Source organism: Taeniopygia guttata, chromosome 9, assembly GCF_048771995.1.
Source record: "Taeniopygia guttata chromosome 9, bTaeGut7.mat, whole genome shotgun sequence".
Lineage (NCBI taxonomy): Eukaryota > Metazoa > Chordata > Aves > Passeriformes > Estrildidae > Taeniopygia > Taeniopygia guttata.
In genome coordinates, this window is record NC_133034.1 from 2892192 (window position 1) to 2913117 (window position 20926).

Here is a 20926-nt window from a genome sequence, read left to right on the forward strand (position 1 = left end):
CAAGCTTATGAATATCACAAATTCCTGTGCTGGCCTGCCAAGTACTGCTGCAGGATTGGTGTTTGGGATTCTCAAAGGATTAGGCCTCCTCCTTGCTTGGGAAGCACGCCTGGGTCAGCAGAGCAGCAGGAATGCAGCTATTCCCAGCACTTCGAGCATGGGCGCAAACTGGGGAGTCATTTCTGCTACTGCCTAGGGACACTGACAAGCTGATTGTGGTCAGGAGACCCTAACATCTAACCCCTTGAGTATTGAAGGAGTATAATGATGTCTTTATTTATATTTACATGAATTATAATCCAGTTATATGAAATATAGATAGTAAGAGGACAATAACTATTTTTTACTTAAGTAAGCCACCTCTAAGCATATTTAATTTTTTTTTCTGTTTCCTGAGGTGACTTTTATCAGTTGAATTCCTAACCCTATTTTACATGCTTCAGAGCTTTCACTGAGAATTGGGAAGAGTGAGCTCCCACTGCCACAGAAATGGCTTTGGTGACCATGTTCCCCCCTGTACATCAGTCAGGCTGTCCAGTCACTATTCTGGTGCCTGCTCCTCACAATGGGCAGAGGTTGCAGCTGGAACAAGGAAATCAAGAGTGCAGCAAGAGCCATACTCTGAATTGCATCCACGAGAGCCTGTTAGTCACTGGGGAGGTCTGTCTCAGCAGATCTGATAATATTTTTTAGGAGTTCCTTAGGCAGGTGCTTAACAAGAACCATCCAGGGGAGGAGTAGGCATATCCTTTCCTCTACTGCCTTATTCAACCTGGACTTCTCTACATCAGTGCCTTCCAACCCATGAAGAGAATCATTTAGATGAGCTTGAGAAAAGGACGCTGCCTGCAAGGGGACACAAATGACACCAGAAACAGACTGATCTGCCCAAATGTATTCGCTCTGTTTTAGTACCACTGCTGCCTGGGACAGCAGCAGAGATAGAGATGTTGTGGGATAAGAACAGGACAAAACCAAAGGAAGAGAAAGCTGAGAGGCCTGGGCTGGGTAGGAGGGACAATGGGAAAGCTGCAGTTGGTAGGAGAATATTAAAGCAAAACAGAACTGATTGCAGCTTTCCACCTTTGGTTCTTTAAGTGAGGTTCCCCTGCAAAAAGACTGGGAAACCATTGCACTGCATCACTGGAAAGAATAATGTGAAACTAAAGCACATTTTTAGAAACAGTAAGGGCTTTGGGGGCTTGCTTTACTTAGCTCATGAAAATTCAGAAGCCTAATGACAAAATTCCTGCTAAAAAAAACACTTTCAAGAAGATGCAGATGGTATATGGTACACAGTTACCCTAGACTGGTTTGTCTAAACTACAGGAAATTCTTATGTCATAGTGAACCTGACCCTAGTTGCATTCTGGTGGTAGCTAATTTTTATTTCTGGTTTTTGTTATTTTCCTTCATTCACTCACCAATATATTTTAAATAAAAACCTGAAACAAATGTGCCAACATTTAAAATGTTTTTGCTTATATTGCAGGTACAACATTGAAGAATCTGTTTGTAGAAACGGATGCACCCCCAACACAGCATAGCGTGGCAGTTCCATGACACTATACCAAGATGATAATCAACGAGGGTTTCTCTCTGGAGATCTCACTGGAAGTTTTAGAGGAGAAAATAATGCCAGTCTGTTGAAATGACAGGCACAGTTAGGAGTTCTGGACAACCACATGCCCCTTAAGCCACAGTTGCAGATGGCTGGTAACTAATACTCTTTTTTAAAAACAAAAACAAACCCAAGTTCAGTACGATTGTGAAAAAATTCATGCCATGATAAGGTTTAAGAAAAAAATTATAGCATACTTCTGTCATATCATGCCACACAACAACTGAAAATATCACTATATTTTTAAAACACAGGTATGTGCAGAATGAGCTTTCATTTGGGAAGCTGTTATGAAGAGGTAAAATAGTTTTCTCTTGTACTATTTTTTCTTTAATTTTAGAGAAAAGCGTTATATATTTTATGGCAACAAAGCCACAGGGTTCTAGTGCAGATTACACTGGTATGGCAAGATACTGCCTAGGAAAAGGTATTTTTTAAAAAACCAAAAATATCAGGAAGTGGACTATAGTATGCCCTATATTGTCCGAAAATGCGTGTTTATCATAGCAGAAATTGCGAGTAGAATAATGAGTTATATGTGAAAATCACCATTAAAAAGATAAATTGATTCCATTTTAAATGAGAGAAAACATGTTCTTAATATCCATTATTACAGCTGCACTTAACCCTATCTGAAGTTTTCCTTTTCTAATGGAAAAACTGTTCTCAAAGTACTAGACAAGATACGCTGTTAACCCAGTTTCCATTTTTTTTGTGGCTTTCTTGGAGTTAGTTTAACAATCATTTTCATACCTCAGTTTGAACCTGGTCCTGACAGTCTTGTATTTTGAGAATAAATGGGAAAACCCGCTATGCTTTGTAGATGAAACCTGATGATTAAATGGTCCCCTCTGGCCATGGTGTGTTTATAGAGACCTTTACAACCTCTTTGTTAGTATCCTGCCTTGGACAGTATTTAGGGGTGGTATCTTTGCCCTGAGATTTGCTGTCATGGGGAAAAGTGGAAGAAGGATATGAGGCTGGGAACTTCACCAAGGGAAAACTACCTTAGATTAAATGCCTGAATTTTGATGTCAAAAGTTAATTTCTACCTTAGATCATTAATAATGTAAAGAATATATAACCACAGTATTGAAGAGATGTCTGCATTTTGCAGAATCTGGGTTTTAAAATGCATGATATAGAAGGACTAGGAAGCTATAAAGTGAAATCACTTCCCCTAGCTATTGAGCTTTTTCAGTATTACTCGACACTTACGAAGAGGAAAGCTTCCCTCTCCAATGCTCCAAGACTGCCAGCATAAATCAACTTTGAGAATGCACTCATTTTATCACAAGTATATCCTGAAAATATAGATTATAAGCATCGAAGACCCTCTTTCATGGAACACAATAGTATTTCTGAAGACTGCTTTGAAGTTGTCATTTAACCTACAAAAGCCTGAAATGCCAAGGAATTCATCATACAGGCATTTTCCCCTAAAATACTAAGAGACATATTAGAATTGAGTTAACCAAATAATAATAAACATAAGGCTTAATATTCCAGCAATAGACAGTGTGTACAAGAATTAATTGTTCCTGACACAAGTGATCCCTTTCCTTTTGCAATTACCACAGTAGCCTCCTTCAGCTCACCAACATCTCTTGTTATGAAGAGCCCAGAGCCTCGAGGACCAGAGGCAGAATTTCTTCTCCTTGCAGCACACTGCACATCTGTTCCCTGGGTTTCAGGCGGAGTAACTGACTTCATAGAGGAAAACAAAGGCAACAGGATATCATGCTCCCACATACCAAAGGAGACAGTATTTCAGTGGAGACTATTCTTTTCCCCACCCTACAGGCACAGAGCAACAAATTATTTGTCTAACTTTATTTACCTCCAGGGTGTCTTTCTCCTGCTGCTGCTCTTCTCCCTCTAAGCCCATCTCATATGTTACAGCTAACCAGCCTCCCCTGCTGCTGTCTGCAAACCAGAGGGAAAAGGTGCAGACAAGACAGATGACTTTTACTGCTCTTACGTAGGTTCAGCATTGACATAAATAGCCTGTCCAGGTCCCTCTGGATGGCATCCCTTCCCTCCACCATGTTGATTGCTCCATATATCTTGGTGTCACTGGCAAACTTGCTGAGGTGCACTTGGTCCCACTGTCCATGTTAAACAGGGCCAGTCCCAAAGCCAGCCCTGGAGGAATGTCCCCTGTCACTCTCCAATTGGACATTGAGCTTTTGGCCACCACACTTTGAGCGTGGTCCTTCCACTTTGCAGTTAAAAGCCAAGGATGTCACGTGGGACAGGGTCAAATGCTCTGCACAGGTTCACATAGATGTGACTTGCTCTCCCCTCATCCACTAGTGCTGTAACACCACCAACTTTGTCAGGCATTATTTGCCCTCACTGAAGTCATGCTGGCTGTCCCAATCACTTCCAATGTTTTCTACATGCCTTAGCACAGTTTCCACAATGATCTGTGCCATGACCTTGCTAGGCACAGACTGGTCTGTAGTTCTCCAAATCTCCCTTTTTTCCCTTTTTAAGGATGAATGTTATGTTCCCCCTCTTACAATCATTGGGAACTTCACTGGACTGCTGTGACTTCTCAAATATGATTGATAGTGGCTCATCCACTTCTTCCACTACTCGCCTTAGGACCCGCAAATGAATCTCGTCAGCTTCCATGGTCCTTTGCACCTTCAGGTGGCTTAGATGTTCTTGAACACGATCTGCTGCTACAGTGCACAGCTCTTCATTTTCCGAGTCCTTTCCTTTGCCTTCTGAGACTCAGCCAGTGTGGCTGGAGCACCTGTTGGTGAAAACCAATGAAAAAAGTTCTGAGTAACTCAGCCTTCTCTGCATCCTGAGTAACCAGGCATAATGCTTCCTTCCAGACAGGGCTCATCGTTTCCCTAATCTTTCTTTCATCACTGACATATGTATGGAAGCTATTCTTGGTGCCCTTCATGTCCCTGACCAGATTGAATTTTATCAGGACTTTAGCTTTCCTCACCTAATCTCTGTCTGCTTGGACAGTGCTGGCGAGGACAATTTCTCTGTATTGCTACCAGACTACCTTTTCTTGCTTCCATCCTCATTGACTTATTTTTTTGTGTTTGTTCAGGAGCTTCTTGTTCATCCGTGCAGGCTTCCTGGCCTTTTTACGTATTTTCTTCTTTTTTGGGTTGCATTTCTCCTGAACTTGGAGATTACCCTTGAGTATCAATCAGCTTTCTTGGACCCCTCTTGTCTCCAGGGCTTTAAGCAGATCCCTCCTTAAGAGGCCAAAATCTGCTCTCCAGAAGTCCAGGGTAGTGATCTTGCTGTGCAGCCTCCTCACACTTGCACTCTGACTCTAAGGTCCTGGGTTCAATCCATGCTGCCAAAAGAAAACTGTGGATCTGCATTATACACTATGGAAAAAATGCTTGTGGGCAGTCTGTTCTAGTCTGTTCTAGTTCTCCCAGTGGAGTTGCATGGTTGCTGATGCAATGTTGGGGAAAGCTCAAAAAATCATTGGCACTTAATCAATCTCAATTTAAAGAACCAATGGAAAATTTCCCTCCTCGAGGTCATATTAAATAAGGTCTTTACTAAGATTGTCTGTACATGAGTTTAAAGGAGAATCTTTAAATTAAACTTGTTATATTAGCCATGCAACATCTCTTTAACAAATGAAGACAGGCTGGTGAAATTAATATGAATTTTAAATATTCATTGTAGGTAAGCATTCAATTTCTCATGCACTATGTAGCTGTGAGACAGCTTTCTTTATCTGCATTCAGACTAACATACTGTCATTCCCCTGTGCTGTTAGATTTTTTTTTTAACTTTTCAATTGATGTAACAGAAAATTAAAGATAAAATATGAAAACTTTTTCAGATTTTTGTGGGTACAAAACTTCAAAGCAGCTTGTATGAAACTGTTCACCTACTTCCTGTCCTGTTTTTGCAAGACTGGAAGCAGTGACCGGTTGTGTCCAGACAAAGATCAGAATAATAATTAAAATAATAATACCATGATGCTGAAGACAACCTCCAAAAAGGAAGAAAGGGCTTTCCCCCTCCCCTCATCGTATGGTTCATCAAAATGCAAGAAAAATTGTTCTGGAAAAATTATTTAAAATAAAACTATATTCTTCTCAAGACATCAGTTCTTGACATTCCTTCTTTAAATGCAGAATTCATTGGAATTCTCAGTACAAAGACCAGACACCTGAGTACCCTTAACAAACCCACATATACTGCTATGAGTGGAGAGAGCACTCACCCCTTTAAAAAACTGCAGTGCAAATAATCTCATACTAGTAAAATAGTCTGAAAAAAATGTAGGAAGAAGTACATGAATTGTCAGGTAAGTGTTCCTTCCAAAAGCAAAGTATTAAAAGTATTAAAACCGCAGTCAGATGTAAGGGATGGGAACTTAGGCACAAGTCCCAGAGCAATACTTTACTTAACTCGTAATAGCCATTGTTCTCAGTAAGTTGGAGCATTTAGTGGCAGGATTTAGGAAACACTGACATTTTATAGTAAATGCACAGGACACACAATAAAGTTGCAGGTAAAATGAGGAATATTTAAGAGAGAGAACAATGTTACGTATTCTGACTTCTACTTAAGGAAAAGAATAAAACTTCTTGATCAACAATGTATATGCATGGTACATATATATATATAAAATAATAATAATAAGTGTGTAGACACACACTTAAAAAAAGGATTTATGAAAACTTAAGTTCAAGAATAGGGAAGAAATCTCAAGCAGGTACCTTTTGAAAATCTGAGTAGCAGATTAATAAAATTTCAGTACAAACACGGTTTATTATGTAACTAAGACACGTGCATTTATATGCTGTTTAACCTATTTTGTTAATTATTTTTCATATATGTCATATCTAATGTACATATGCTTTATGTATTATATTTTAGTTACCATATTCTACATTACATATTAAAGTCACTTGGATTCAACGTTGTTTGGTCTCTAGTCAATATCACATTATTGTTTTATATGATGTTATTGAATTACTCTTTCCAACTCTGTAAATTCTTTATTCAGGAAAAAAACCCCTACTACTTCTTATTAATAATTTATTTTCTTTAAACCCCCAGCCTATATCAAAGAGATAAAGAGGCAAAATTCACTTCTCTAATTCTTCTTCTCTATACAGGACTGCTTTATCAGTCAATCAGCACTGCAAGAATCAGAATATCAAGATCAAAATACTGTAATCTTATCCTGATAGTCTTATACTGAATATTTAAATTGATTCAGTCATAAGTATCTGTCATTCAATTACAAAGACTTTTAAAGTCCTTTTAACAATTTGCTTAATGATAGCATAATTGTAACCCTGCATTAATGCTCCTAAGTAGAAAATTGCAGAAAGGGAAGGAAGGAGCCCAGTTTTTCCATGGTGGAACACCAATATAATGAAAGCTGGCACAACCTGAAATGCAACAGCAGTCATACAAGTGCAAGAAAGTACCAACCTACATATTCCTATCAGGGATTCTTTAGAAGGTGCATGTTGAGTAATGAGGAAGACAATAATAATGAAAATAAAAAGAATACGAACTCAGTTGATGATGCATTAAGAAGGAGCATCTTGTTTAACACACATAGAACAAAGAAAGGCATGTTGCTGTCACTACAGAAGTTAACAAAACACCATAAAACACACACCAGGCGGTCTGCTAGGTACCAGATAACAATCCATGGTGCTCCTCGGTACCTTCTGGCTGAGCATGTGTTGGCACAAGGAGGGCTGGAGTGCTCACCTGACGCTGCAGAACCCTGTTCTTCTCTCTGACGTGTGACTCCCACCCACAGAGCGCTCACCCAACCACACACAAACCACTTCCACCTCTGTCACATAATTCCTATAAAACAAACAGCCCCAACTGTTTCCAGCTGAACAGCTTTGCCCCAGCTTCTATCACGGCACCCAGGAAGCATGAAGTGCTTTGAACACCTGAACCTGTGCACTTTGAACACACTAACTCAAAAGGCTCTGCCAAGCTGTGGAGAGCAAGGCTCACGCCTGACCTCGCACCTCCCTGTGGGGATGCTCCTCCAAGGCAGCCCCAGATCCTTGGGCTGCCAAGACCTGCCTTGAACCAGACTACCCAGCTCTGTTCCACCACAGGAATTTACCTGCTCGACACCTGTGTCCCCTGTCCCTCACAGCACCTGTGTCCCCTGTCCCTCACAAAACCTGTGTCCACTGTCCCTCACTAAACCTGTGTCTGCTGCTCCTCATGACACCTGTGCTTGCCTGCCCCTCACAGCACCTGTGTCCCCTGCCCCTCACAGCACCTGTGTCTGCTGCTCCTCATGGCACCTGTGCTTGCCCGCCCCTCACAGCACCTGTGTCCCTTGTCCCTCACAGCACCTGTGCCTGCCCGCCCCTCATGGCACTCCCCGGTGGGATGCTGCTCACACCTGCCTCACCCCACGAGGCCCCCAAATCATGCACGAGGACTAAGCACGAGGGATTTGTGTTCCCGGGGGATTTGCTGGGAAGGAGCCTGAGGGTGCTGACCTTCTGCTCCCTCGAGAGGTTGGTTGCGAGTGCTGCAGCTGCAGCCGAGTGGGGCCATCTCCCACCTCCCTCAGCGCTGTGGGGAGGCAGCTGCCTGTGGTGTTGGGGGGAGAGGACTCGGCTCTTCCATTGCTGGAGGATAGGAAGGCTCTGAAGAAGGATCTGGATGGGCTGGATGGATGGGCTGAAGTCAACAGCATGAGGTACAAGATGGCCAAGTGTCACACATTCCCACAACAGCCCCCTGCAGCACTACAGGCTGGGCACAGAGAGGCTGGAAATTGGCCCAGAAGAAAAGGTCCTGGGGGTGCTGGTCAATAGTGGCTGAACATGAGCCCAGGTGTGCCCAGGTGGCCAAGATGGCCAAAGGCACCTGACCTGTGTCAGCAATGGTGTGGCCGGCAGGACCAGGGCAGTGATGAGGCCACACCTCGTGTGCTGTGTCCCATTCTGAGCCCCTGAATTCAGCACTGAAATGCTGTAACCAGTGCAGGGAGGGGAATGGAGCTGGGGAAGGGGCTGAGCACAAGTCCTGTGAGGAGCAGCCGGGGGAGCTGGGGGTGCTCAGCCTGAGGAAAAGGAGGCTCAGGGGACATCACGGCTCTGCACAGCTCCTGACCAGGAGGCTGCAGCCAGGTGGGGCCGGCCCTGCTCTCAGGGAACAGGACAGGATGAGAGGACATCACCTTAAGCTGTGCTGGAGGTTCAGGTTAAACACTAGGAAGAAATTCTTCACAGAAAGGGTGATTAGATATTGTAATGGACTTTGCAGAGAGGTTGTGGAGTCACTGCTCCTGAAGGTGTTTAAAGAAAGACTGGATGTAGTGCTCAGTGCCGTGGTTGAGTTGATAGGTGGTGTTAGGCCATAGGTTGGACTCGCTCATCTGAGAGGTCTTTTCCAACTTTAATAATTCTGTTAATTAATTCCCAGGACATCATCAGGGAGTGAGTTCACTGCACAGCCCCTCTGGAAGTCTGCACAGGAGCCCCTCAGGAGAGCGGTGGGGGATTGCTCTAGAATGCCCCACAAGAGTACAGTGCTGGGCTGGGATGAGGCTCTCGGGTGCCAGCAGCATCTATGGGAGAATGTGTTTTCAGAGATCCTGGGGATCTGCCAGCAAACTTCAGGGCCCTGCTCTGGCTGGGGCACAAGGTCTGTGTGGGGTAGCTTGGGGTGGGAGAGGCTGGGAGGCATGAGGCAAAAGGGCATGAGGCCCTCTGGCAGAGGCCCAGCAGCGTGTGTAAAATCATGCTCACTTTCTCCCTCTCCCCTGGCACATATAGCAATGATTTCAAAGCTTTCTCAGACAGTGGAGAAAACATGTATTTACTGCCACTCCTCCACACCAAATCCCAGGGCACTAGCAATAAGTTCAGAATAAGGATGGATGCTTGAGCAGGTGGCCAGAGGTCTCCAAAGAAGGGTAATACTCGTCAAGGGTGTTTACATCCTGCTATGAACTAGAATAGTCTCTTTCATTCCAAACCACAAGCTGCTGGTGGAAACCTGAGCTGAACTTCCTTGATGATTAGAGGAGCCTGGCTAACTTTCAGCACAGCCAGTTTTCATTTTCACACCTCTCCAAACTTTCTGGGACAAGAACCAAATGTATAAGCACAGAGTGAACTCCAATTCCTGGGACATTGCTGACCCAATCTCAAGCAGCATGTGTCAGAATATGCTAAAAAAGGGTTGTTTTCTCTCAAAAGTTGGCTCTTTGAGGCTTATGTGGTTTCTGCTGTTCACATAAACTACGGTTTTGGTCATCTGCATTTAGGTAAACCATGGTTTAAACCCATAGAGGCTTTCATCTGAGAAAGCCTCACATCTTTCATGGCACCCAGCTTTTTCCCTTAACTGAAAAGCAAATGTTGATTCAATGCACACAAAGGCTGCACGTTTCCCAGAACACTGTGTGGAGATCTGTTCCTCCTGACTTTTCACCCGCTGATATTGCTGATGTATCTGCACACACGCTGGCTACCAGATTCATTCCAGTGGATTTTTTGAATTCTCAGTGGATTTTGCACAGCCTGAGCTAAGTCTGGAGCTTTACTGCTCTGGGCACACAGCACCATCTTGGGTGCTTTTACATGTCACACCTTCAGTTCCATGCAGACAGATGTCTGCTCTTTATATCCCAGTGGAGGTTTTATGGATGGCCATCCAGTGATGACTAACTCATGCAGGAAATAGCTCTAAATACTCTTGTGCATTTTTGAATAAGTATAAAGTGCTACAAAGCTGAGTAGTGTGCTGGGTAATAGTTCAGCCAGATGGAAACAGTCCATCAAATACCACAAGAAGCCCAGTTACTTACAATGCAACTCTTCCCTGTGCTGATTAGGGAGGCTTTTCTGCCTTAGGTGCTGAATAAAAATAAGCACTACTGCAGTATTGCTAGAAGTTCAAAATAATCACAAATATTATGTGTCCTCAACTGTTTGGGGGGAATTTCTCAGACAGTTGAAGAATTCTCCTTAGGGCTCCCCTGTAGCTCCTTTTAGGATTTCTGGTAACAAAAATGCATTTTTTACTCAAAACTTCAGTGCCTGTAGCCCTACAAATAGCAACAAATCAAAACCTTTTAGCAAAAGGCAGTGAAAAAAGCAGGAAAGACAACATCTTTCCTGAAGGTTTGCTGCATCCCATTTCCTTAAGGGATATATAGCTTGGGTAATGAAAGGGGAAAGGGGATTCAGACAAAACTAGAGGATGAGAGGTTCTGGAGCTTCAAGAGAGCCATGAAGCTACTGCAGAAATACTGGAAAGTGTATGGAGGACCAGTACTGCTCATGATAATACTGGTACCTCTAAACAAGAGAGATACAATATTAATACTTCCTGTTGCATAATCAAGCAACTTTTGAGGAGCGGGGTTCTTGTTTTAAACAGATTTCTGGCCATCACAATTGTGGTAGAAATACAGGATGTTCTGAAATACAGATTCAAGAAATTTCTTTCTGGTGGTGGAAGGGGAGCCATTACCCTGCCAGTTCTGAAACTTGGCTTGTGGTCACTGGGCACCTGAGGCTGGTCACTGAGCAGGAAAGGACAATGCTCTGGCACTTAATAGAGTAGTGAAGTCCTCATCAGGAACAGACAGGGTTACATTCAGTTTCATGTCCTAAGCTCTCTCCTCCTAAAAGGATTTATTTCAGTCTCTCGCCTGTATCTAAACCATAATAATGAAAAAAAAATCTTCCAGTTAAAAAAGTGGTAGAAAAACAAGTAGAAAAATCTCCATTGTGCTAGTGATAGAATAACTTGCAGTGAGAGGTAGCATGATTTAGAGTTATTTTTTTGCAAATATTCCAGACACCATTTATATTAGTGCCAGTTTAAAAGTGTCTGATTGCTACAGTTGTTGCTAGAGCTAAGTCTGAGAAAAGGAATAATCACTCATGATAGGACTGTAATGGGCTATACACTGTCTGAAGATTTTATTTCTGCAGATTCTGGACAGTTTATAGAAGTTTAAAATGCTGTTTATTGCCATTTCAGTGGGCCATTCAACTGAGAATTATGGAGTCTGTGACCATCAGTTACTGCAAACCTGCTTATATCAGCTACAGACCTTTGGTAAGTAGTGTAAATATACATAGATTATGTACATATAAACTCAAATGGTACTCCACATGCAATTAGATATTTACTATAAATCATTTGAGCTGGAGCTCTACTATGATACACAACCCTGAGATATCTGTTTCAGCTATACAAACCTGCTGGGGGAACACCAGGGCTGAGCAGTCAGCTGGGTAAAGTTGAGGTTAACTGCATTCCCAGGGCTCTGAGATTTAATTAAAATTGCTGGAGCCTGTGGAGGTGGAAGTGTAATGTCAGTGCTGTGTTCTCTTCCCCACTTCAAAACTATACCATTGTAGAATCTGGCAGGGAAAGCATAAAGTTTAAACAATTCACTCATTGTGGATTGACTTCTTAAGCTAGATGATCAGGTAAACTGACATCTCAGTACTCTTAGCCATTTGCTCTTCATAACTGAAACAGCTTCTCAACTGCTTTGTGTCATGTTCTCTCGTGTCTGAAGAATCTATTACATTACATGTCAATTCATTAGCTTTTAGCAGCTTGCCCTTCAAAAACCCCATTCTTCTGAAATTTCTTGTCTTCCTCTCTACTGCCTCCAGTTATTGATATGGAATTGTGACCATTTCAAGGTCAAACATGTTTGACCTCTTAAATATCTCAGACTGTAGCTACTGAATGCTACAGTAATACTGAAGGTTTTTAACAGGCCAGGGGTAAGTCAGGATGGCTACAAAAACACAGGATTTAAGATTTTAGAAGTTGCTTTCTGAGCTCCTTTTGCTGAAAGTCTCCTTACAATATACTTAGAAACACATGGGACAATGAGGTAGAGATGAGGATAATAGAAATAAAAACTGTGGGGTGCTTTGGGGTTTTGTTAGTTTTTTTTTATTTGAATGGTTGAGTGTTTTTGTTTTAGTTTGTTTGTTCAGGTTTTTGTTGTGGACTTTTTTTGGGTGGGGAGGGTTGTTAGTTTGTTTTTTTGAGGGGCCAGAGTAGGTTGCTTTAAAATCTTGAGATGGGGAAGAATAGGACTATCTAGAACTCTTGTAAGCAGCTGTTCTTCAGGCTGAGCGGAACTGAATAGCAAACTAGGTACTGGCTGCCAAGAGCTTACATGCACTCCTCTGGAGTGTAATATGCTTCTGCTAAGAATAATTTTAAATCTAAAATAGCAAACCAAAAAGTCTGGACCCATTCTTCTACATTTTGTACTAACAAAGCTGGGGAGCTGCTCAGTAATTGTATCTGGCAAGAAAAGCTGTTTCCAAATGTGTATCAAATCCAACAGAAAACAAAATTTGACTTGTGACTACAGGCTGTGAAGGGAAAATTACTTATCCCAGTATGGTGCTAAAATTAATTCTTCCTAATTGCAAAAAATTTTCATCAAGTTATAACAGAAAGTTACTATTTGGAATACTTGTTTTATCTTAAGATTTTGAAGCCATTTGAGATACTGAACCTATGAAAGCAAGCAAACCCAGTATCCGGACACTGCATGCAGACTGCTTTTTAACTCCCCTTAAGGATTCCCAGTCATGGACCCCTAAGGCTTGGTCCAAGCCTATGTGATTTATTGTGCTAAAATTGCTGAGATCTGCTGTCATGGCTTCTGCTTGGGATAGAAATGCTGGGAATGGTGTTTGCTGACTATCTGAAGGATAGAGTAAGCAAATCTTATTTTAACTATAATTTCATTTGCACTTCCAGGGTTGGAAAATAGCTTAGGCAGACTTGTCTTTGTTGGTTCATATCTCATTATTCACATCATGGATGCCAAGGATTAGAGAAGAAATACTAAGTTTGAAAATATCTCATGCAGAAACTTCTTAGTGGTCAGAATCAAAGAATTGGGAAGCAACAGAAAGATGAAAATAACATGACTGTGTCAGTATGTGGCAATGTCATGGCCTTCTGGGAACAGACAAGAGAAAATACCTTAGTAATATATGCAGTTTTCATCTGCCTCCACCCTTATAATTTTCTCAGCTGACAGTGTTCTACAATTTTATAAGATGCCTCAGTCCTCTGCTTTTTGACAATTCTTTGGTTTAACTTCTCCTTTCCTATAATTTTCTATGTCAAGTGTTCTTTATCTGTGTTTAAAATTGGCAGCAACAGTGAGCAGGCTTTTGGCATGGCCACAACTGCTTCCAAACAATGGTAGTAATCTGCTCACCCCTAGGGGCAGGAGAGCAGGCAGAGCTGAGGAACTTTCCTCCCCGTGAACTACTCTGCTTTCGTGCTCAGGGGTGAGGAGTGCTGGCTTGTCCCTGTGCAGGGCAGGCTGCCACACAAGGACCCTGCCTGCTGACTTTTGGGTGCATGAGTGGTACCCTAATCCCCTGCAGGTGGGAAAACGCGGGGATTTGCTGCTGAGGATTACTTAGAAGTTGTGTTATGTCAGAGTAAGCACTGTGTGGGAATTGCAGGCTCATGGTGTTGACAGCAGAGGGATGTGGCCAGGAGGAGTGAACACTGGGATACTGTCCAGCTCCTTTGCAGTTGCTAGAGCCAGCTTGCCTTCAACACCTGTACTCAGGATTGCCTGCAGGAAGAGAAACTATGTTCCACTGTGTTCTAGCAATCTGTCTCAGGAAGGTTTGGATCTCCAATTCATTGTATTTTCTCCTTCTCAAATTTGTGTGAGCATGAAAAGAGGGGAAGAGTGGCAGCTGTATGCATCAGAGGAACCAGGTGAGCCAGACACCTTGCAAAATATATCAGACAGAGAAATGTGTATGATTTCTGCAGTTCATTTGCCTTTTCTTGTGGGCAGACTGTAAATTAAATTGCCTAACAATTTTGTTTTTACCTTTTGTTTTCTGAAACACCCATTCTAATAAGAAAATATGTAACACAGGAAGCCCTATTAAAGACACTGAGATAGGTCAAGGTGGTGTTTAATATGATTAAAGATTGTAAAATTGGATGGTAAGCATTTAGTGAATAACTGCCATGAGATGCTTGAAGGTGGTCTAAGAGGATGGAACCTTTGAGTGTTAGATATGTTAAAAAGGGCAATGTTCCAAGATACTGGAACTCTTGATTAATTCTTCAGCAAACTACACTGATGTCTTCCTTTACTCCACTCTATGGTGGGGGAAATAATTTGTAGAAAGTATAAGTTTTTGCATGAAGTTACCAGCCAAGTTAATCCAATTCATTAAAATAATGCCTTTTAGATGTTGATACTGTTGAATTTTGATAATTGAAACAGCTAAACCTAAATCTTCAGGTCTTTTCTGTCACTAAGAGTAGGCTAAAGGTCTTTGAAATTTTTCTTAATGTGCAAATTTGAGCTGTCACAAGGAAGAGATGAGCTGCTTAATGTTTAACTAAAAATTACTTAGTTGATCTCCTGCATATTTTCTTCATGTTTTGGCCTATGGAAGGCCTGTTCATTATTTGAGAATGTCTTGGCTCCAGTCCATCTGCAAGACCTCATTTTTCTTTTGAAATTTGTAGTCTTTGCAAGCTTGGCATCTGTGATATCATAAACAATGAATTACTGTGTCTGGAAGTCTCTGAAATAATAAAACCCTCCTCTGTAAGAACATAATTTTTTTTTTAAGAATTGGGATTTGTTCTGAGGAAACACAGTTGACAAAAAAAAAAAGTTTTCAAAGATAACAGATTTTTCATCTTCTGATAAAAAAATGAACTGAAGTCCTGATGCTGAGGACTTGCTCTTTAAATAAATGGGATCTTTCTCCCCTCTCTTGGCAACAGCAGGAGTATTCTTGTGCTGTATGACAAGGCTAGCTGGTGCTATATTTGTCTTGTAGCTGTACACACATTTGCAGGAGGTTGTTTAATAAGAGAAAGGCACAAATCCAATACAGTTTAAAGAAAGTTTATTCTACCACAGCCTGAACTTTCTGGGTTGGCTTAAACACAAGTCTACATACTTGTGGAGGATCAGGGAATATCATTATTGATATAAAATTAAAGGTTTCCTGAGTTGTCTCTGGAAAGATCAGGGTTTTGTGGAGAAGGGGGGGGATAGGGGTCTGATACGATGGACATTTTTAAAATGGAGTTCAATAGATGTTTGGGTGCATCAGCAGAAGAGGAGAAAGAAACACAAGAGGGTGGGGAAGAAGATATTGTTAATGCTGGCAGTAGTGCTGTCCATGAAGAGCTGGATTTGGGACAAATGTACCTTACCTCTTTGCCTGAACAGTATATGAGAGTGAAACTCACTCAGACAGTGTACCTGATATGCTGGCTGTTGTTGAAGCTCTGCAAGGTAAGAAATTTTAGTACAAGTCTGTGATATTTTTAGTTAACTTCTTTTGTGCTTAAAATACAAATTGATCAAAATCTCTGCTGAAGGATTTGAGAATTAATTACTATGTACCATGCAGTTTATTTCATTGTTTATTAGTAGAAGGAGCTTTTTAAATATTGATGTTATACCCTGAAACAGGAGACCCAACAAGGGAAACTTGTAGGGGCTACTCATGGAGTACTACACAAAGCAATACATTAGTAATTGCTAGCCAGTTTATCTCTCTACACTGTTACATAATTGCAAGTGTTCCAAGATTATTTTAGTTTAATTTCTAGGTGCAATTTCTTGTCATGTTCTTCGCTGATTTACATTAATCTCTTGTGTTGGATGAGCACTGGAATGTATTTTAACTCTGAAAATGTGAACCTCATAAAAGTAAATAATTGGGTGGGGGTTTGGAACATTTTTGTAAAATATACTGGAAGTTTTGAAGTTGTGGTGGGACTTACTTTAAATTTGATCTGGCCACATCTAATAAAAATACTTTTGCCTAATGTGTTATTGGATAGGGAAGCAACAAGGCATGGATCCAGGTATAAATGCTATAGTTAATTCCATTTAATTCCTTGCAGAAAGCTACTGTAGTGTTCAGATCCAAGCAGAGAAACATTGAATCCTACAAAAGTGATATGATTTAAGGTTTTAGGTTTAATCAGGGAAGCACTGAGACATTTGAGCTTAAGATCCTGCTGGTTCCACTGGTGTAACAAGAGTGTATTAGTAAATTTAGTTGGTGTAATAGGTCTTTGTTTCTCTGTTTTTGCATTCAAATCTTATTATTTTTAGACTGATTACCATACAGATCAAAACAAATGTCAAGGGAATATTTACTGGCTGTTTTTTCTTCAGAAGTCTATGACAGAGGAGATCCATGATGATGATGGGGTGGAGCCCACTGGAGTGGGACCAGGTGGTGCCTCAGCAGCAGCAAGCCCTCTCTCCCATGTGCAGGGCAGCTTTGGGGCAGTAACAATGTCAGGGGTTTTGACAGCATAGCTATACAAAAATATAACATCAAAATGTAAACTGAGCACTACTACAATGTTATGTGTTGGATTGCTAGAGAGCTTTGTTTCCACACATATTCCATATCTGTAGTGTCTTTGCTCTTGTCTATATGTAGCATTTATCCTGTGGTGCCAATTGCTTGCATTAGGGGGCAGATAGAGACCCTCTCATAGGACTTTTTCTGGTATTTTTTCTGCAGGGATCTTTTGTGAGGCTGACTGAAAAGGGGTAGGAATCCACACAGCCCTAGGGCAGATGCCAGAGCCAACTTGTGAGGCAGAGTCCTGGTCAACACACACTTCCTGACGGTTTTGAGGAGTGCTGAACCAGGCTGGGGAACGTTGCACCTTGTCTGGTTGCTGATTAATTTGATTGATTCTCTTGTGGTTTGAACTATTTGCAACCAATGAGTTTGTAGGATTTAAGAGCCATATTCATATTACAGAAAGTGGCAGAACCTAATTTGTGGCTACAAATCTAGTAGTTGCTTTGGGTGTGTGCAACAGCTTCAGCCCCCAGGACTCATTGCCTATGCAGAGATTTATTTTTTTTTTGTATATTAATCATGAAGTGTGCACAAAATATTGAGTGGTCTGCACACAGTGGCTTTGCACAACATGCATGAGTTATCCCATAGGATAAATGGTTGTTTCATTTCTTCGTGGATAGTTTCTTGGACGACAGGAAGAATTTTTAAAGTACATAAGCTAAAAGAGATGTTTCTGTCTGTGATTTTATGTGCTTGCATATGGCCTTACATTTGCACAGGGCATCTAAGTTTTTTGAGTAGGGAAGGAACAATTCATACTACTATAAAGCAGAGTGAGGAGAGGTAATGTAACTTCTGTTAAAATCACAAATGTCTTCAGAAAGCTTTCTGAGAACCTTACAATGCCCTGCTAAGCCAAGAGGATAACTAAACCTCTAATTTATTAATGTTTCTTTCTTGCAGAGCTTTCTTAAAGACCGTTTAGATTTGAGACCCCACTTTCTTATTTCCTGACACTCTTCCATGACCTAAATCTCGGAAGTCCTAATCCATCCAAAAAGTGCTATTTTTTTTCTCCTTCCCCTTCACAAGAACAAAAACAGCACAGTGTTTCCTTTTCTTAGTTTCTGCAACTTGGCAGAACCCAGCAATCCCTGCTGTAGTGGGAGGGGAGGGAAGGCCAGCAGCACTGAAATGGTGCTGCTGTGTTACAGAGGCACCTTTTGTAACAGCTTGTGTGAATCCCCTATACATCCAAATGTTTCCAGCTCTTGGCTATAGACAGGGCCCCAGGTGCTCATAACTTGGAAAATATCAGTGACTCCCTGTAACTCCTGATCAATGCTCCCCCAGAAAGAATTATGCGTCCTTTGTGTCAGGGGAGCTCACCCTTCTGTAAATTAACATGGACAGAATGAGGAGAGACTGTGTTTAGCAGGTGAGAAACCAATCTGAGTGGGCTTCCATGAAATTTGACATGAAGTTTAGTTACAAAATAATCAAATTCCACCAATGTGTCATGGGAACACATGCAACAAGCGTGTCAGAGTTCAAGAAGCATCTTTGTAGCCTGACATCTGGGAAATTTCCCACTCATGTTTCCCTGAGGGAGGCTTCTGTTTTCAGAGGTCACCATGAGTTGTGGGGATGAGGAAAGAGACTTCAACTCTTTCTTTAATTAAGACTTAACATATATTTAGTTGAATTGATTCTCTGTTTCCATAATTTACAATATTTCAGTAATATTCTGTACCTCTGAATATCAAAATCAGCTGGTGATTTCCCTGTTATTTACTATACCTTATGCATTTTCTGTCAGCTCACCTGGTATTTTTTTAACAGTCTGAAATCTATACAAAAGCCAGAATAATGGTGAGACAAATCTGTAATTCAATTTCTTGTCTTGTCTCTGTATTTTTGAGTACTGGGAGCTACAGAGCTTCCAAATGCTCTTGCTATGAACTTCTAAATGCCATGTAATGCATGAGAATGGATCCCAAGTAAAAGATTAAATCACTTTCCTATAGTTTAGGGCACGGGGGCTTAATTCTTTGCTATTCAATAGATGTATCATTCTGTGTTCATAATCTTGCTGTCCTTGGCTCAGCTCGTTGCCTGTAAAGGGGATAGGAAATTTGTTTGATTTTATTTCTTAATTTTTTTTTTTTTCCTTCTGATTATAAACATTGTAGGGCTGGACTATCTTCCTGTAATTATGGGCAATGGTAAGGTCAGCCTGTGCAACAGTATGGGATGAAACCCATTCAAGGGAGAAGAGGAAATCTGAGTTTCTTATAATGTGAATGAATTTTCTAGCCATTAGCCTCTGATTACAAGGAAGTGTAGGCACACTTCACAAGGCACTACCTGCTTTCTTTTGCCACCCCTTTGAGGAAAAATGGGTGCAGGGTGGCAATTATTATGCCTTTCTTAGGTGCTGACTTCTAAAAGATCTTCAGTGAAATTGTGGCCACTTCTGGAGGTGACACTTGTGTTCTCATACCAACAGGTTGGAAGCTCTAAGGCGCAGGTAGTTTCTCCAGGAGAGGGTTTTCTCTGGATTCCTAAGGACAACCCCTAAAAAAATGGCCCAGTGAAGGGGGATAAATCTATCAGATATATATTCTCATAACAATTTTATAGTAGCTAGATGCAATTGTGTACTGCCAAACATGGTGCTACTCTGGTTGTAATACTCTCCGTGTACTTTGTGAGAACATTTAACTACTGTTTTAAGCATGAGAATGTTGGGTCTAGAAAACCAAATTTGAAGTGGTTCTATCTTTTTGAGTTCTTTTGCAACATGTATTATTATGGTCAAAGGAAGATTTTGACAGAGGAAGGAGCTGGACCTTGATATACAGAGTCTGGGATACAGGTTTAACCAGTGGACATGTCATACTTGGACCAAGAATTCTGTGAGGGGACCTGGCTGACTTCCTTCACAGCTATTTTCCAGCTACCTTAAGTGTTTTTTGGAAATGACAAGGTGGGTGTGGTTTTGTTTGCTTGGTCAATTTTGGCTTTTTTGTGGTTTTTTGGGGGTTTTGTTGTTTTTGGTGTTAGGTTTATTTGCTTGTTTTTGTTATTTGATATGCTCACATGGTCTTGCTGCATCTCTAACTCCTTCCCAATAACTTTTGAACATTCTGGCCAATCTCAGCAAAATTGGATTGAGGTAAAAGTTAACAGCGTTCACAAGTAGGTATTCAGGGAGTGAAAACAGACTTAGCTAATGATCCTTCTGAGGGAAAGGATCCTTTATAAAACTCTCCCTTATTAAACATCAGAAATTTTGTAAAATGATTCCAGTTCCACACTGCAGAACTGCAGAGCTGTTGGAAAGAGGACTCTGTTGGGCCAGCTGCTTGCAGAAATACATGTTTTCTCAGTAAAGTGTTTTTTGTTTGGCTATTAATGGAACTCCACTGAAGCCTACTGTTTGTCTTCAGTCCTCAGAGTAAAAGCCAATAAGTGGCTTTAAGATGTGCAACTTGATACAACTAAAAAGGGATGTTTTGCAGAAAGCTTTAAACATTCCCTTCCCTCCCCTTTGGAACACCAACTCTTTAAGCTTTCAGCCAGAAAAATCAACCGCCTTTGGCTCATTTGGTCAAAACTTCCAATATTTTATTCAGGGTCAGGCTTTGAGGGCAAACAGTCTGATTAGATACACTTAACCCCTAAAACATCTTAAGTTGTTCTATAGGGCTTGTTTTGTTTAGGAGTAATATTTCTCAGTCTGTTTTCCTTTAATTTATGCTCTAATTTGCAGGATTCCTGTGGGCCAGAAATATTTAAACAGTGTGTTTTATATTGGAATAGTACTTGCAGTGCTGGGTAGAGCTAAGTGTGGTAGAGAGACAAAGCAATGAAAATGGAAAACAGCAGAGAGAAAATTGGAATGTATTGAACCTGACAACGAGCTCGGTTCAGCTTGGTTTCTCATTCTGGG

At 41.2% G+C, this 20926-nt stretch overlaps 2 protein-coding genes across 3 annotated transcripts in view; both read left to right on the top strand.

The window, feature by feature from the left end:
- AMER3 (APC membrane recruitment protein 3) overlaps window positions 1-6547 on the top strand; it is a 41210-nt gene extending 34663 nt beyond the window's left edge. For both annotated transcript variants that reach the window (XM_072933238.1, XM_032749941.3), the window contains exon 3: window positions 1493-6547. The gene's annotated coding sequence lies outside the window, so the exon portion shown is untranslated. The remainder of the gene's footprint in view (window positions 1-1492) is intronic.
- A 7637-nt stretch (window positions 6548-14184) lies between these two features.
- ARHGEF4 (Rho guanine nucleotide exchange factor 4) overlaps window positions 14185-20926 on the top strand; it is a 222335-nt gene continuing 215593 nt past the window's right edge. The window contains exon 1 of the mRNA XM_030280163.4: window positions 14185-14374. Within this exon, the coding sequence (XP_030136023.2) occupies window positions 14357-14374 (18 nt within the window). The 5' untranslated portion in view covers window positions 14185-14356. The remainder of the gene's footprint in view (window positions 14375-20926) is intronic.